The 15,320-nt window shown below is 51.7% G+C and overlaps 10 protein-coding genes across 10 annotated transcripts; 4 read left to right on the top strand and 6 right to left on the bottom strand.

Annotated features, from left to right (window-relative positions):
• Positions 1-48: 48 nt before the first annotated feature.
• Positions 49-1,518, top strand: SNOG_01385 (hypothetical protein; the record flags this gene model as incomplete). The annotated part of the gene is made up of 1 exon (XM_001791974.1): positions 49-1,518. One exon carries the CDS (start codon positions 49-51, stop codon positions 1,516-1,518), a length of 1,470 nt encoding a protein of 489 aa, XP_001792026.1.
• Positions 1,519-1,922: 404 nt separating this feature from the next.
• Positions 1,923-2,705, bottom strand: SNOG_01384 (hypothetical protein; the record flags this gene model as incomplete). Its single annotated transcript, XM_001791973.1, has 2 exons — positions 1,923-2,473; positions 2,627-2,705. 2 exons carry the CDS (start codon positions 2,703-2,705, stop codon positions 1,923-1,925), a joined length of 630 nt encoding a protein of 209 aa, XP_001792025.1.
• A 903-nt stretch (positions 2,706-3,608) lies between these two features.
• On the bottom strand, positions 3,609-3,855 carry SNOG_01383 (hypothetical protein; the record flags this gene model as incomplete). Its single annotated transcript, XM_001791972.1, has 2 exons — positions 3,609-3,678; positions 3,800-3,855. The coding sequence occupies 2 exons, from the start codon at positions 3,853-3,855 to the stop codon at positions 3,609-3,611; spliced, it is 126 nt and encodes a 41-aa protein (XP_001792024.1).
• A 132-nt stretch (positions 3,856-3,987) lies between these two features.
• SNOG_01382 (hypothetical protein) lies at positions 3,988-4,838 on the top strand (the record flags this gene model as incomplete). Its single annotated transcript, XM_001791971.1, has 2 exons — positions 3,988-4,027; positions 4,195-4,838. The coding sequence occupies 2 exons, from the start codon at positions 3,988-3,990 to the stop codon at positions 4,836-4,838; spliced, it is 684 nt and encodes a 227-aa protein (XP_001792023.1).
• Positions 4,839-5,030: 192 nt separating this feature from the next.
• On the top strand, positions 5,031-6,111 carry SNOG_01381 (hypothetical protein; the record flags this gene model as incomplete). The annotated part of the gene is made up of 2 exons (XM_001791970.1): positions 5,031-5,219; positions 5,343-6,111. 2 exons carry the CDS (start codon positions 5,031-5,033, stop codon positions 5,952-5,954), a joined length of 801 nt encoding a protein of 266 aa, XP_001792022.1. The 3' UTR covers positions 5,955-6,111.
• A 619-nt stretch (positions 6,112-6,730) lies between these two features.
• Positions 6,731-6,961, bottom strand: SNOG_01380 (hypothetical protein; the record flags this gene model as incomplete). Its single annotated transcript, XM_001791969.1, has 1 exon — positions 6,731-6,961. The coding sequence occupies one exon, from the start codon at positions 6,959-6,961 to the stop codon at positions 6,731-6,733; it is 231 nt and encodes a 76-aa protein (XP_001792021.1).
• Positions 6,962-7,780: 819 nt separating this feature from the next.
• Positions 7,781-9,716, bottom strand: SNOG_01379 (hypothetical protein; the record flags this gene model as incomplete). The annotated part of the gene is made up of 4 exons (XM_001791968.1): positions 7,781-8,665; positions 8,717-9,175; positions 9,209-9,413; positions 9,538-9,716. The coding sequence occupies 4 exons, from the start codon at positions 9,714-9,716 to the stop codon at positions 7,781-7,783; spliced, it is 1,728 nt and encodes a 575-aa protein (XP_001792020.1).
• Positions 9,717-11,064: 1,348 nt separating this feature from the next.
• SNOG_01378 (hypothetical protein) lies at positions 11,065-12,212 on the bottom strand (the record flags this gene model as incomplete). Its single annotated transcript, XM_001791967.1, has 2 exons — positions 11,065-12,147; positions 12,174-12,212. 2 exons carry the CDS (start codon positions 12,210-12,212, stop codon positions 11,305-11,307), a joined length of 882 nt encoding a protein of 293 aa, XP_001792019.1. The 3' UTR covers positions 11,065-11,304.
• Positions 12,213-12,831: 619 nt separating this feature from the next.
• SNOG_01377 (hypothetical protein) lies at positions 12,832-13,320 on the bottom strand (the record flags this gene model as incomplete). Its single annotated transcript, XM_001791966.1, has 1 exon — positions 12,832-13,320. The coding sequence occupies one exon, from the start codon at positions 13,318-13,320 to the stop codon at positions 12,832-12,834; it is 489 nt and encodes a 162-aa protein (XP_001792018.1).
• Positions 13,321-13,871: 551 nt separating this feature from the next.
• Positions 13,872-15,162, top strand: SNOG_01376 (hypothetical protein; the record flags this gene model as incomplete). The annotated part of the gene is made up of 3 exons (XM_001791965.1): positions 13,872-13,916; positions 14,082-14,196; positions 14,255-15,162. The coding sequence occupies 3 exons, from the start codon at positions 13,872-13,874 to the stop codon at positions 15,160-15,162; spliced, it is 1,068 nt and encodes a 355-aa protein (XP_001792017.1).
• Between the last annotated feature and the right edge of the window lie 158 nt (positions 15,163-15,320).

Genomic DNA, 15,320 nt, shown 5'->3' with positions numbered 1-15,320 from the left:
CTGACACTTCGGCACAATGCCTTCCAAGCGCCGGTTGCGGCTCTGAAGATGGTCCCGCTCCCTCCAAAGACGAGGCTTATCAAGTCTCTCGACCAAAGCGCACTCGTCGCGAGCCAGTCGAGACTCCATCAGAAGCGCCAGCGTATAACGCGATCACGCCTGAAGCCCTCCACCGCCCGTCCTAGTTCTGCCTCTTCTCGACCTGCGCGAAATACTTCCGCTCTCGCCGCCGATCTTGCGAACTTGGGTGACTTCAATCTCCCTCCTACCACATACCACAAGGATAGGTACAGTGACAGCGACAGTGGGCATGGACGCTCACCTCCAACTCGACGCCTGCGAGCACGGAAGCAGGTCCGGCCCACCCGTATTGAGAAATCGCGGTCCAAGAAGACAATTACTTCATCTCAAAAGCGCCGCCAACGTCACCGCCCTCGCAAAGAACTTGCTGAGCTCAAGCGCTGGGCACATTGGCAGTCGGAAGCAGTGAGCAGTTCCAGCGATTCCGACAGCGATGACGAAGCGACACCACGATCCATCTCCCGCTCGTTCCCAGCCAAGCAGGTCGGCGTACAGAACGTGCCGTGGAAACAGTTGCCCGCTGAGATGCGGAACATGATCTACGAGTACTGCATTGCAAATGAGGAAGAGAAGGTCATGAACGTCACGCATTACCCTCAAGGCATCCCCCGTCGATCGGGTCGTGGCGCATCGAACACCGCCAGCTTTGCGCACTCCTACTGGGGCTTCACGCAGACTTGTCAAGCTATCCGAGCGGAACTGATCCCATGGTTGCTCCAGAAGCGAAATGTTCGAACGCCGTTAGCTACTCTCAACGACTATGTCAACACCTTCCATCGCCCAGGCCTAGTTGATGGCAAGCGTGTTGGCAATGTCGAGCCAATTTGCACTGGTGCTCCGCTTCCAGGAAAAGGCGTTGAGATTCTCGAGTTGCTCAAGCAGAAACACGAGAGCACGGAGTTCCGACTCCAACTCATACCCACATCGGTCAGCCCAGTCCTCGATGCGCTGCAGGCGATCCCAGATCCTCTTGCCTATGATGAGCTCAAGATCTTAAACGAGATCGAAGCTGTCTTCAAGAAAGACGCTGGTGAGAAATTCCGCAAAGCCGGGATTGGCTCGATTCGCATCCTCTCGATAGTCAACGAGGCCATCGGCGGTGACGTAGAGTACGATGAAGACTTCGAGCATGGAGAGCAGCGATCGCACGACGTTCAAGTCGAACTCGACATCATCCCACCGACCGGGGCCCACACACACCGGAACAAGCAGATCTCGGAAATCAACCAGTTTGTTTTTGAGACACGTCTTGCCTATAAGGATGGATTGCAACTGCATGCCTATTTCGCCGGCGGCATCGCGCGATGGAAAGTTCGACGCCAGGGAGTCGTCGACATGGGTTGGAAGCAGAAGAAGAGAGGAGGCACCGACATATACCGGAGATTGGCAGGACGCACAAACGATCCAGATAGCTTCGACGCTGAGGAACTCGACTAGCTGTGCTGTCTTGATCGTGTCTGGCTTCCACCGTTTGCTTCCGGTATCACTGCGGCGCACTCTCCTTGCCAGTGCAGTATTTCCATGGCTCGCACTAGCGTTGCCAGGCTTTTTGTTTTGCGTGCTTTGGCTTTGTTATCTTGTTTTGCATCCGTTGGTTCGCACCGATGGGGTGTAAAAGAACTTGGAGCATCATGAGCGTCTACTTGCAACGCACTCCAATTTCAAAACCGCGAAAACTTCGCTCAGCATTGCTGTTCGATGATTAAGCTGTGCTTCAATTCTGTAGGTTCATGTCCGCTATCAAAATGTGCATTCCAATCATTCTTTGACCTCCTGAATGTACGCGATGTCTCGTGGGATCCCCATCTTTATTCTGAAACCCGCGGTACACACAATGTGTTCTATCCTTCCACACTCACAACCACGACCGATCCCCTCCACTGCCTAGGCTGGAAAGCGATCAACCCCAACGAACTCTTGAGCGCCACGATCTGCGCGCTATCCTTGTCATGACAGTCCCACTCGATAGCCCAATCCGAGCCTCTCTTCAGCACGACATCCAGACTCCGCTCTCTCCACCATATCCTCACTTCCTCCACATTGCCACTTTCCAGCACGTGCTTGCGCCAACTGCTCGCATGTTTGGAAAAGACTTGTGATGCCAGATCGGCGAGTCCGAGGCCCTGGTGGTCATTCTCAGTGAAGAAGTGGAAGCGTATGTGCTTGAAGGTCAGATAGAGCCAGATGTATGGCGTTATGTTGAGTGACAGCAGCGCTGGCTTCGTAGGCGTGTGCGAGGCGATATCAACGTAGACATTGGGTTTTTCTCTTGGCGGTGGTTTGCTGCTTGTGTGAGACATGATTCGGCCTGGTTTCGCGAAGTACTGTTCGAGATGGGTGTATTGGATGCATATCAGGTGCTCTTCGTCGATGTAAAGTAATGCTCGGATATCTGGAAGCTCATCAGTTCCTGTGGTTGTCATGATAAGTGGAAGGTTGACCAGCAGGTAAGTCGAGTGCGGCGATGGCAGGTGCTTCTGATGCGGCTACCATAGGTAAGTTAGCGATATGGTCTGAGTTCGCCATATATTGCACAACGTCGTACCAGGTTTCCGGGGAAGGAGCTTCCTAGCGCTTTTGTGCTTTGCGGCGCGCTTGGGTCGGTTCGGGTGTCGTGAATTCATGGCGAAGGCGCGACTCTTGACGCAGGCAGATTCTAGTTTTCTTGTGGCAGCTTGTATCATAGATCCTGCGCGAGACGATGGATCGAAGTCTCAGAAATAGGAATAGCCTGCAAGGCCGTACTAATTTTTTCATGCCGTGTCGAGATTACTAACATCTGCATTCTACTAGCGCCTTTACCTTTGTGTGCCTGTAGGTGTTTGGACGTGTGAGGGAGGTGTGCGCGGGCGGCCGCTCAATAGCAAACTAAAATTGACGCCCGTGGAATTTTCAATGTTTTGCCAGGTACGATTCTTTAAGATAATGACGATACTCTATCAAGCCCCTGGTGAGTTTGTCTGTGTATCTTGAGATGCTTTACCCGGCGCGCACGTGACCGTGACCTTCACGTCGCCCCGCCCTCTTGGCCTACAAACTCACGGCAACATCGCGTCTCGGACCCCAAATATAGCAGATCAGAGTAAATTCGTGCGTGGCTTCGGTTTCTCAGTCCCTTCTATATATTCACCAGGCAACAATGAGACCACTGCAGTACGAATCTTTCGCGAGAAGTGGTTAGCAGACTTGATCGATTCTTTGCTTTGTTTTCTTAGTTTCCCGAAAACTAGCGAAAGATGCTGCTCCTTTTTCGCTGCTCTTTTGCAGGTGCTAGTGTGACCTTACGGCCTATCCGCTTGCTTCATGTCCCAATCCGTAAGTTCAAGCTTTCTTACTGAAATCCTTGAAATTTCACGTTCAGCACTCATGGCTTTACACCACAGATCTAGTAATGGCTAATGCGGGAAATAGTGAGTCGGTTCCAAGCTGCTAGGTTTTGTGTACCATGTCCGCATGCGGCTTGCAATACTTCAAATGTTTGCGTGGCACTAGCTTCATCGACAACGCAGCTAATGGCTGCTTGCAACCTACTCAACACGCAGCTGGAACTCTTCATGGAATTCGGGCGTAATGCACTGGACTGTGATCTTGGTCAATCTAAACTCTATTTGTATTGGAGTTGGTCGATGAGGATCACGATGAAGTGAGACAGGCGATAGATAACTTGACCTTGACCCACTGACTCAATACGGATCAGACGGCGCCATATTTTTCACACGATTCGGAGATCATTAGTCCCGGCGAGCAGGCTCTGAGACCAGGCTGGAGGGCCATGATGTTAGATGTGTAGTTATACGCCAAGCTGCGCGGTTTCAAACTCTGAGATAACGAGGTGCTGTGCGATGACGAGTTTGCAAATCGTTTAGCCAACGGAGTTACTCATGTCTTGCCCGAAATATGCCAATAATGACCGTCTCTGAGTATGACGTCGGTGCTCCTGCAGCACGTGGCTGAGTGGCTGATGTGCTTGGCGCCCCGCCAACAGCATCGCACAGCGAACGCGTTACTTACATCCAGGCTCTAACATGCGAGGATGAACTTCCGCTTCCTGGATTTATCAGCCGGTAAAGGTTAGCTCGCTCTTGTTGGTAATGCGCACTAACCTCTCGCCAGAGCTAAGAAACCTGGTGTATGAGATTGCTGTCGAAGAATCTCATACCCGAAAGGACATCCTATATCGACCAAAAACCACGCCTCATCAAGGAGGATACCTTGGCCTTACTCAGGCGTGCCGTACAACTCGTACAGAGTTCAGACCGCTCTATCTTGGACGCCAAACCGTGTCTATCCACTTTGGCGAAGCCCAACTTTACCTTGACACCTTCTATCCATTCACGCAGACGGATGCTGACGGTGTTTGTCTCGACATCTTACTCCGGACTAGAAAAGAGCATAAACGCGACTATCCGACAGAACTGGGCCCTTTGTTGCGCAGATTGCTGGGCAGTCCTCAGGTTCGCCTTTCGTTTCAGCATACTGCCGCTAATGAGGGAATGTTTAATATCGTCTTTACCGAGCACGCCATTGCCTGGAAAGAAGCTCTGCGAGTTGACATCGAAAGCATATACACTCACCACGACCACTTTGGTAATATGCAGCTCACTTTCAAGCCAACTTCAACCCTACCTTGGCTTCCTAGGTCCCCAGAGGATTCACTCATGATGAGTCAACTGCCCGAAGAGAGCGTCCCCTACTTCGAACAACTCGGTTTCGTGGACCCATTCGAAATACAAGGAGTTCGCATAACCAAAGAATGAGGTCTGAAGGGACCATCCGACTCCGCCAGGGACCAACGACCTGAATAGAACGCCACAATGAATGATCGACCCTGGAACTCGGATGAGGTTGCTTGGAAGACCGGTCTGCTTCGGCCACGCGACCGGACTCTGTAATTGGGTGGAGGCGTCAATTTTTGCGCCACGGAAGTCGGCACTTAGCCGGCCTTCACGATGCTCGACGACGCGTCAGTCCAGCGGGATGACATGGGCCACAGTTCCGCGCATTCCGCTCCGCCCAATCGTGGGCCAATCCAAGAGCGCGGTTCCCCTACAACGGCTGCACCGCCATACCGACGAAATTACGCCTCTATCTGCATGTGGCTTGGCCTATCAAGCTTCTCTGAGCATGCAACCAGCCAGGTATGGCCGAAGCGTGCCGTGGTCCGGTGTCCTGCAGCCACAGTATAAATCGAGCTCGGCCTGCTGCGGACGGTCAATCTCCTGATTCCGCTCATCAGAAACCGCTCCTACAGCATACTGCAGCACTGCAGCAGCAACGATACCAGGATGAACGCATATCTACAACGAGCAGATGACTTCATCCAACAGCAAATATACAAATTCGAGCAAAAGCGACAGGGCCGAGATTATGCGGAGATGCACAGCTCTCCAAAACACAACCAGCAACGACCCCCACGTGCGCAAACATTCAACAATGCTCCACAGCAAGGTCCGCCTGCCCCAAGAGGCTGGTCTCAGGAATATGATCCCCAATCTCAACGCTGGTACTACATAGAACGAAGTACTGGACGCGCGCAGTGGGACCCTCCGTCATTTTCCCAAAATCGGCGCCGTCATCGCCATACCCTCAGTGAACACCAGCAATCATATGCCGACACGAGCAGAGATGAGGAGATGGCGCGAAGGATGCAGGATGAGGAAGCAAGAGCACGGAGTCGTCATAGGGCAAGCTCACACATGTCCCGTCCAAATTCCGGCAGCTTGGACATACCGCAACAACATCAACGCCCACTTTCCACTTCGCCACACCCAGGTCCGAACGGTAGACTACCACCAGGCACGCATTTGGATATGAGGACTGGACAAGTGGTGACGAACATGTTCCCTCCAGATCACCCAATGAATGCGCAGTGATCATGTTCAGGGATTGCGATATGTTCACGAAGATCTTTCACGGAGCAATTTAGCTTCTGTTTCCTATGTAATTATTCCCCCTTGAGCGCTATTCGTAGGTGTCTCTGCTTGTCAATAAGCTTATCAATAATACAACCCTACGACCTTCCATAACGATCACATCCCATCCGAACAGCTTTTCAGTCCGTCGCACACAAGTGAGCTCAAGGTTCGAATCTCACATGCCACAGACATGGCAAAGCGGTAAATGGTACAATGGGAAGCGCAAAACACACGTTCTGTGCCTTATCATAAGAGCAGTGGGCAGTCTCTCTTTACCTCTGGCCATGATCGAAGTTTTATCGACACTAAGCAACTCCTCCACCCTCTTCATACGCGTTTGTAGACATCGCCGACTAATACAGTATGTGAAACCATGGCATACTCGTGAAGCAATCCACATTTTGACACATGGTAACCAAAAGGCCAAAAACAACACTATATCGGCCGAACACAGACTAGAACTCTTAAACTATGAAGAAGTCCAGCAGACAGCGTCAGCAAAAATAGAAATCACTAAGCACGTTCGGTAACCTGCACGACCGGATCGCCCACTACACAATAGCGGAGACATGCGGAGCCACAGGCACTACCTACTTACACCATCCTGCTTCTATTGGGAACTTCTTGAATTGATTGAGACCTATAGCCTTATGATTTACTACCTAGACACAATCAACATGGAGAAGCTATCTCTTCGTGCCAACACCGATGCCTCCATTCGACACTGGCTCACTTTACACCCGCGCATACTTGATCAATACCCGCCAAGATGCCATATCTTGCAGATCCAGCGTGTTGCGCAATGCAATTTCCAAATCCTTGTGCTGCTTCAGTTTGCGAGCAGCCTTGAGCGTGACCCCAACCTTGCTCGTCTTCTCATTCGGAAGGATTGACACGACATTGTCCAGCGCAGCCTTGAACTCCGCAGCACCTGAGCGCGCTGCAACCTTCGACATGATCGGCATTACGTTGGATTGATCTATGGCCACACTCTCATGTTCGGACCCTCAGCCACCAAGTTGGAGCTTGATGTCAGATGGTTATTCACTGTAGACAGATCGTTATGAAATCCACTCTGACCTACCTAGATGTAGTCAATATGTTTGCTCACTTCCTCGTACGCAAGCAGGCAATGACTGTACTGTATCAACAGTGGCTACATCAGACAGTATAATCAGGAAACTCATTGCTAACTACAGTGCAAATATTTCCAATTATTGGCGACGTTGTACTGAATCTCAACCCAAGACCTCGAAGACATATACGAGGACTTTGAGCATGTCTTTCATGGTATCAGCTTCGGCCGTTTTCTCACCGCTACGAGGCACAAGCTTTAGTGTTAGTCGTGCAGATGATTCGATACTTCTCAGAGCTAGAGAGCTACTAACTAAGAACCCAATGGTGAAACACAGAAATTCAAACCAATCAACTATTAGTTCGAGTAGCCTTTAAGTTTAGCTTACCTGTGGCTGGGGTTTTCTTGCAAAGTCTGTGGGACCAATGACGTAGCTTTTGTAAGCTTAAATGTTGTACGTACCTTCGATCTTTTGAAACTGAGCGCACCGATCAAGGTTATGTTGCGATAATGGTGATTTCACCCGAAGGAAATTTGAAATGACATCATGAACAAGGACCGAAGACGATCGAAAAGTCACATGCCGTAAACTCCAATAATTAATGCATGTTCATCCGTTTGCGGCCATTAAAGTTTCGGCCTCGCGGCACCTTTGTATACTTTCTACTAAACTCCTGAACCTTCCTGCCCGATCACTAGTTCCATATCCCTAACCGTGCAACAGACTTGTGTCTAGGTTCTTGACAATCTCACTAACCTGCTCGAGCCTCTTGATGACCGCCTTGTTGCAATCGACAAAGCTTAAGCAGGTGTATTTGACATTCGTCTTCTGAGCAAACTCGCGAACCAGCTCCTGTCCTTTGCGCAAGTTATGCCTGGGCACCCTGGGGAACAAGTGGTGTACAGCCTGGAACTGGAGACCTCCGTGGAACCAATCCATCCACTTGGGGCAGTCGACATCCATGGTTGTGCGGAGCTGATGCTGGGGGAAGGACTCTGTAGGGCCGAGGTTGGCGGTCGGCATGCCCCAGTGAGAAAGCGTAATTTGGACGTGGAGAATGATGGTGACGACGTGCGATGTGAGGACGAAGGCGACGCGGTCGGACCAAGTGGGGAGAGTGCACCAGACGAGCAGGTAGCCGAAGAGGTACCAGTAGCAGCACATGAAGGCGATCTCGACGGGGCGAGTCCATGATGCTGCGCCGAGCTGCTGTGCGCGTGGCGAAACAAGATGTAACCAGCCGAGGAAGTAGAGGTTGAAGCGAGCAAGTGCCATGATGGGGTAGTACCACCATTTCTGGTATGGTACGAGCAAGTCGCAAGCGCCGTCCCAAACGAAGCGGAAGTTGTAGAACGATGAGAGAACCGACTTCATGTATGTGGGCGTCGTGGAGAACATGGGGATGTTCTGAATATCCGGGTCATGTTCAGGGAAGTTGGTGACGAGGTGGTGCACGTTGTGCGAGGACTTCCACCAGCCAATGCTGAGGCCACAGCAGAAGTCGGCAATGAAAGCGCCGATGAGCGTGTCGTAGACGAAGTTTCCTGTTATGCCACGGTGGCCGGCATCGTGTGCTGTAAACATGATTTGTTGCTGCAGAAATCATTAGCATTATGTTGCGCGGAAAAGACGACAAGAACGTACCCAGAACAACCCAAGGAATACGGCTGATGTGATGTACCACTTGATGTGCAGAAAGTACCCAAAGGCGGCGAAGAGCGCAAGGTAGCGTAGGGACTCCCAGGCATAAGCTGAGTATGGGCAGTTGTACAGCCCTTCTCTCTTGAACTGCTCATGTAGCGCCCGATACTCCATCACGATTGCCTTTTGTGTTTCGGGATCGACGGACGGGTTGTCTCTCCAGCCCTCTTCTCTCTCCCTCTGCTCTTGCTCAATCGCATACTGATCTCTGTGTGCCTTCTTCTCTCTTGCAATATCGTAGGCAGACCGCTCGGTCGGGGCAAGCGGTGCCTGCTCGGGAATGTTTGCTGGCTTGGAAGTAGATCTGCTCACGCAAGTGTCGTTTCCAATAATCTTCTTGCCTACAAGGACAGCAGCCTTATGTTCGTTAGATATACTCGGACTGACAGCAAGCACCAATGGCTACAATATAGCCAGGAAGTGGGGGCAACTCACGGATCCCAAGTCAACACTCCTTGTGCGTCTTGACTTGTCACCATCTGCATGACCAAGTCCAGCGGCATCCTTCCTGGCCTTCCTCTTCTCCAGATTAATGTAATAGTCTGGCGATCGAATCGGAGGTTCGAGGTTGGTCCAGGGTAACTCTACGCGGCCGATGCGATGCTTGGTCATCATCAGGATGGCCTTATTGGTGTGGTAGCTGCATGGCGGTTAGTTTTGAGTGCTTAGTCAAGCATGTCTGCAGCCCTTCCGGCAAACATTTCCGTCGACGTGAAAGCAGATAGCTCTGTCAAGTAACTTTAGGCGCGTCCGAGTCTACTGACATATTGATCTCGTCGGTCGCATCTCTGCCCACCATGTGAAGTATGGCAAGCTTGCCGCCAGGATGCATGTTGATCCATTCTCCCAGATCCAAGACGTAGCCATCGTAGATGAGGACTGGCTCGCCATCCGCCACTTTGCGCGCGATCTCCGCCGGGGAGATGATCTCGTGTCGCGACATTTTCGAGTTAAAGGTGGTGAGGGGACAAGGTGCGGCAGAAATACAGCAGGACAGCACGCCTACATGTAGGGACCGATACAATCCCAGGCCGCGGCGTAAGTAATTGCGGCCTTTCCACGCGAGCTGGGGGATCCACTTTGGGGAGACATCCCGTTTGCACGGCTTGTAAAACTGGGGTCTGGAGCGTTTTGCGAAAGGGGCTGAGTCCCTGAACGTCACTCAATACGCACCTTCGCAGCTGTCGCCATATGGAGCACAAGCTCCAACACAAAGAGGCGAGTGCCAGGGCCGTATTATCGCCCCCGCCCGTGGCACGTCCCTGTAACGTTGAAAGTACACGCCAGCATAACGCTGTTTTGGACACAGAGACGCAAGCGCCTGAGGCGGTGAGCACCGTTATGCATAGCCCTCAGGCCATTGATGCGCTGCTCCAGGTCCCGCGACCCCGCCGCCGTTCATACCAGCAACACGGCCGAAGATGCAATATGACGCCAAGATGTCCAAGGAATCTCTGCGACGAGAACGCGAATTCGGTCCACCGATACGCAGCGCTAAGGACCCTTCAATTGGACCCTGAACTGGGGTCCGCGGCCCCACTTTATCAGCCCTTGTACTTCAATTGGCCTCGGTCATCGCGTCTTGCGTCACAGGGCCATGAAGACGGTCCGTCATCCTCTGCCCTCCTTGCTGCTTCGAACCTTCACGCTCTCGTCTCCTGACACTGGTGCTGTTGATGTGCGTTTGTCGCCCCTGCCAGCGTGGATGGTTTTCGACAGGCAACTTCTGCGATGCGCCACGCTCAGACGCTGCGACCAGGGTACACGAGACGAGGACGAAAACAGAAATCAGGGAACGTTGAACGCGCGGAAGAGCTACCCACAGCTCCGTACACAATTTACGGGCCACGTGCGCTAGCTGATTCGTCCTATCTGTCGACTTGGTGTTCCTGTCGGATGGAAGGATGACGTAAGTGTGTCGACGGCCCCTTGAGGATTAAGGGGCCGCTGACATAGAGCCCTGAGCCTTTTCGTGCTGCATCCATGGAGTGTACGGTGCAACAGCTTGAAGTTTCCAAGCATCCTCTGGGAAAGTGGTCCTTTGGTGTTCTGTTCTGCCAGACCTAGGGTCCGTGGTCCAGACTCTCCGGCGGGCGCTAATCTCCACCATGACAGCGGCCGGGCTTCGGCTTGATTCGTTCTTTCGATCCCGGTGGAAGACCTTTTGCCCGCCCATCGAAACCTAAATAAGGCTCCATCAGATTAAGCCGGGCTCTTTGCATCCACGACGTGCACTTTTGCAAATGCATCTGTTTTCAACCGTGAATATTGAATTTGTGACTTGTTCCACACCTACGACATGACAATTGAGAGTACTGATATATGATGACCAAAAGCAGAGTTGAGCTCGAAGGAAGTTGCTGTCCCTGGGATATACCGTCATCGTGCAGCTGAATGTCGCTGAAGGTAACGGCTCCAAGCCTAGTCGTTCGTAGCTAGCACACGTGCATAGCCAAAGGTAAGAAAGGATGCGTCGTTCATGTTGTCGAAAACAATCGTTGTCCTGGCGAAAAGAATTCCTTCATGTCGAATCAGGCTTGCCATCCATGGTCATCTTCCAGCTCTTTCAACATCCGCGGTGGGGCTTTGACGTCGTTTGGTGTTCTCTTACTTCGATCCAATAACCAATCGATCGTCTTCTGCTCGTCCTTCGTGCGCAATCCTTTACCGCGTCCCTTGTTCTTCGTCGACGTCAGTCCCACGCGAATGTCCATTGCGGTCAACCCATCCAAGCCGGTATCAGCCAAGAACTCTTCAAGTTCTCTGAAACTGTGCGTGCCCTCCATCCACAGCTTCTTGTAGTCCTTGTTGAGTGTAAGTTGTAGCCACACAGCCATGGGTACCTTCTCAGAGTCGCGACCGCATTGACCAAAGGGATAGTGAATCATGAGAGTCTTGAGAGCTGCGGACCGCAAGTCCTGTCGCCAGCTAATATTCCAACGGCCCAAATCAAGCAGTTTGGACAGATCCTGGAGCTCACAATCATTGAAACCATCCTCGCATTCGTCGGCGATTTCAAATTCAATCGTGAGGCCCGGCGCATCCACGACCGACAACAGCAAAGGCAAGATGTCGATCTTATTTTGGTCTTGTATCAGATCACAGATTACGACTAGATTCGATCGATAGCACTGCAGTGTCGCGCCAAAGGCTTCCGCGAATTTGCTGGCCGAGGTCATAGGAACTACTACTAAGTTCTGACGCAGTAGTAGCGAGAGGTACTCAGCCCTCAGAAGCGCGCATACTTGTGTTGGTCCTGGGAAGCCGAGGTCTCCCACGAATCGCACAAGTCGCGCCTGCTGAATGCACTTTGGAAGGAGGTAGCTGTAGATGTGGTTACGGATTTCTGTGACCGATGAGTAAGTGGACGAAGACTAGATGTCGTGGGTGCTGCGCTTGCCTCCTGGCAATCCAAGGAGTGATGGTCGTTGGAGCCCATGTTGAGATGACTGTCGCAGTGTCGCAGATGAAGCATTATCCTGTGACGTCGTATCCTGTAAAATGGAATGCCTCATTCGCTTCCGGCTTTGCGCATCTTCATACCCGTGGAGATCCTGTGAATTCATAAAACGCTTCGGATTGATTCCGGATTGCGAGCCATCAGAACTGATAGTGTCATCGTTCTTCGTACTTGCCGCCTGCGACACACTGTTCTAGTTAGTACAGCTCACGCTGGAAGTCGGCAAGCGACGTGCGGCATGTCTGCTGCAGCGTGCGCTCCATGCGAGTCAGTAGCCATCGCGACCGAGCTTCGAGAAGTGACAAACTTCAACGACCAGTACGGTGCGAGTTGGGATATGAGTGTGAAGGTTTGTGCGAAAGTTATGGGAAGCCGGAGGCCGGCGGAAGCGATGCGTGTGCTAAGCCTAGTTGAGACATGGGGAAAGAGGCAACGGACGAAAATGCCGGCAGAACAATGACACTCGGAAACCCACCACAGACTAAGCTGTATGCGAACAACTCACAGCCTCATGCCCTATCAGTCTAACACTCCGCTCGTATCGACGTAGCTGTGCAGCATTAGTGAGCAACTACAAGTAATATGAGGACGCTCCTCCTTACTTGTCTCTCTCCCTCAGCAGCTGCCTCGATTTCTCCTTACTCTCCTCACTACCGTTCTTTACTTCGTTCCACTTCTCTCGCGACAACGGTGGTGGCAGAATGTCATCGTCTGGCTGGAACCACTTTTCTTTTGGCGTCTTCGTTCCATCGGCATTTTCCAATGTTTTGTTCCACTCTTCCAAAGAAGTACCTTTAAAGCGTAACAGGAATGCTCCGACTTGTTCAGGTGCTGTGTTGGTGTTAGCAACGCTGGCTATGAGCACGACGCGGAGCTGATTACTAAAGGCTTCTGCAGAGAGAACTTGGCGATCCCATGTCAGCGAACGCATGATCCCATCCTTACCAAGGGAGATGACTCCCATGATATCGTACTGGAAGTTCTTCAGGATTTGGCTGACTTCTTTTTGGATGGAATCATTGATATCATGCGTGATGCATGTATCTTTCGCTTTACCGGCGGCCTGTGCTTCACTGGTCTCAGACATGTTAATTATAAATGCTGCGGATCGACGTGTTCATGTATCGGTGAGCTGTGGTTTATCTTAGATCGCTTGCCTATGAGGCCGCCCACTACTAGGTGACCATTGCGGTTGCGGATGACGCAATGCTAACGTCTACGAATGCCAGTGGTAAGAGGCTGCTCAAACCTGATTGGCGTCCTCGATACACAGCTCGTTGGATATCTCTGGTATCGCTCTAAGGTCATTCTGGCGAAACGCGGTTCTGCTGCACTGGCCAACCCGAACGCTGCGAAGACGTTCGCCACCGCGCCATAGATCTCAATTGCCGACAGGTTATAGTACGCTCAGTGGGTGTGTAAAAAAACAATCTGCGAGGGCGCTCTTACTCGCCAAAACTCCCCGCCGTATTGATCAATCGTTAAGCCACCCTTGCAACTCAGCTGCACCCCACAAAACACTGTCGGAGGCCTGCGATGGTTCAGAGTACATAATAATAACGGGTTTTCCTGCTGATCTCACCAGATGTCTGTCTTACTCGTCAAAAGCCTTGGAATATGATCACCAAACTATATGTAATGCTGTTCGCAGCCTCGGCAAACTCGCTACTTCACCACCTCATCGTAGGTACAAGTAACGGGCAAGCCTTGTATTCGTTAGAGATGAATGACGAGGCTCGCACTGTATACTATATACAAGCTCGCGATGCTTCCGGCACATCGCCTTCACTGGCTCTTGATGTTTGTTGGCAGGCTACATCGTCAAGAGGAATGACTAACTTGACCTAGAATTCCAAAAAGTACCTCTTCAGCAGTCGCCCAGAGAATGCAACGTTGACACGCTACTCCATCGGAGTCGACTATGGGCTGCTCGATGAAGGCACAGTCGATATTCCTGCGGCTTGTCAGTTTCCTGTCGTCTGTATCTAAACATTCCTGCAGCAGTGTTGACCATTGTGCAGGCAACACAACCGCATTTGCAAGTATGCGCTTGACTTCTGTGGCCCAGAATTTTGGCATTTGGGGTTCGGCTAGCACAGGAGCCTGCAGTGTGTTGTTTGCCCTGAGTACGGATGGCTACACACAGTTGCGATCGAAAGAGATAGCCGGAGATGTCCACTCGCTCGCGTGGGGAGCCAACGGGAGGAGCCTACATGCACTCGACTCGCATGCTTCTTCGACGACCGCAACATCAATTGCCAACTACCGGATAACCGAAGACCCAAGCCTTGAAGATGTACTCGCGACAGACGTTCTCGCTAATGTGTCCGATGCTTCACAAGTCGCGTTTCACCCAAGGGGCAACCGATTCTACGTTGTAACGAAAGCTACGAACGAACTCATATCAGCAGAGTTGCAGGAAACCACGAATACGACCAAGCTTCCGCTACCACCTTCGCGCTATAGACTGCTTCCATCGTCGCTTGATGCGAGTCAGTTCCGTACATCTTCACTCACGATCACTGCGTCGAAGGATACGCTTTGGACTCTGTCCCAATCGACCAGGCAAGCTGTCGTTACCGTGTTCTCACTGAATACAACGACAGGTGAGGTTATCGATGCTGTCGCAAGAGCGAGCTGGGCCGGCGCTGGAGAGGGTCAAATTACAGCGGCCCCATTCAGCAGCGGCAACGTGGTTGCTGTCACAAGTTCTCCTACTGGGTATGTTACGCTTCTGGGTCTCGATCGAGGGCTTGTAGAGAATTCTAAGAGCAGCGAGAGCTTTGTTGGACACGAGTGGTTAATGCGGATGGACCTTGAAGTTGACAATCAGGCGACAGCGGGCTCTGCTACCCCGAAGATCAAAAGTTACGGTCGCACTGCACTCGATGAGTTCATCTCGATGGGCGAAAGCGTTTGGGTTGACTAGCATCTGGGCCGATTCTTTGTTCCCTACCAGTGACATTGTGGGTGAACATGAATGAACAGATTAGGGTCATGAAAGCATACAGGCTCTTTGTGATCACAAAAAACATCCGTCCAGGCCACCGCAGGCTCCTCCTGCTCCTGACGGCAAAGATGTTATGG

This window comes from Parastagonospora nodorum, assembly GCF_000146915.1.
Source record: "Parastagonospora nodorum SN15 chromosome Unknown scaffold_2, whole genome shotgun sequence".
NCBI lineage: Eukaryota > Fungi > Ascomycota > Dothideomycetes > Pleosporales > Phaeosphaeriaceae > Parastagonospora > Parastagonospora nodorum.
This window is presented reverse-complemented; position numbering and strand designations above follow the sequence as displayed.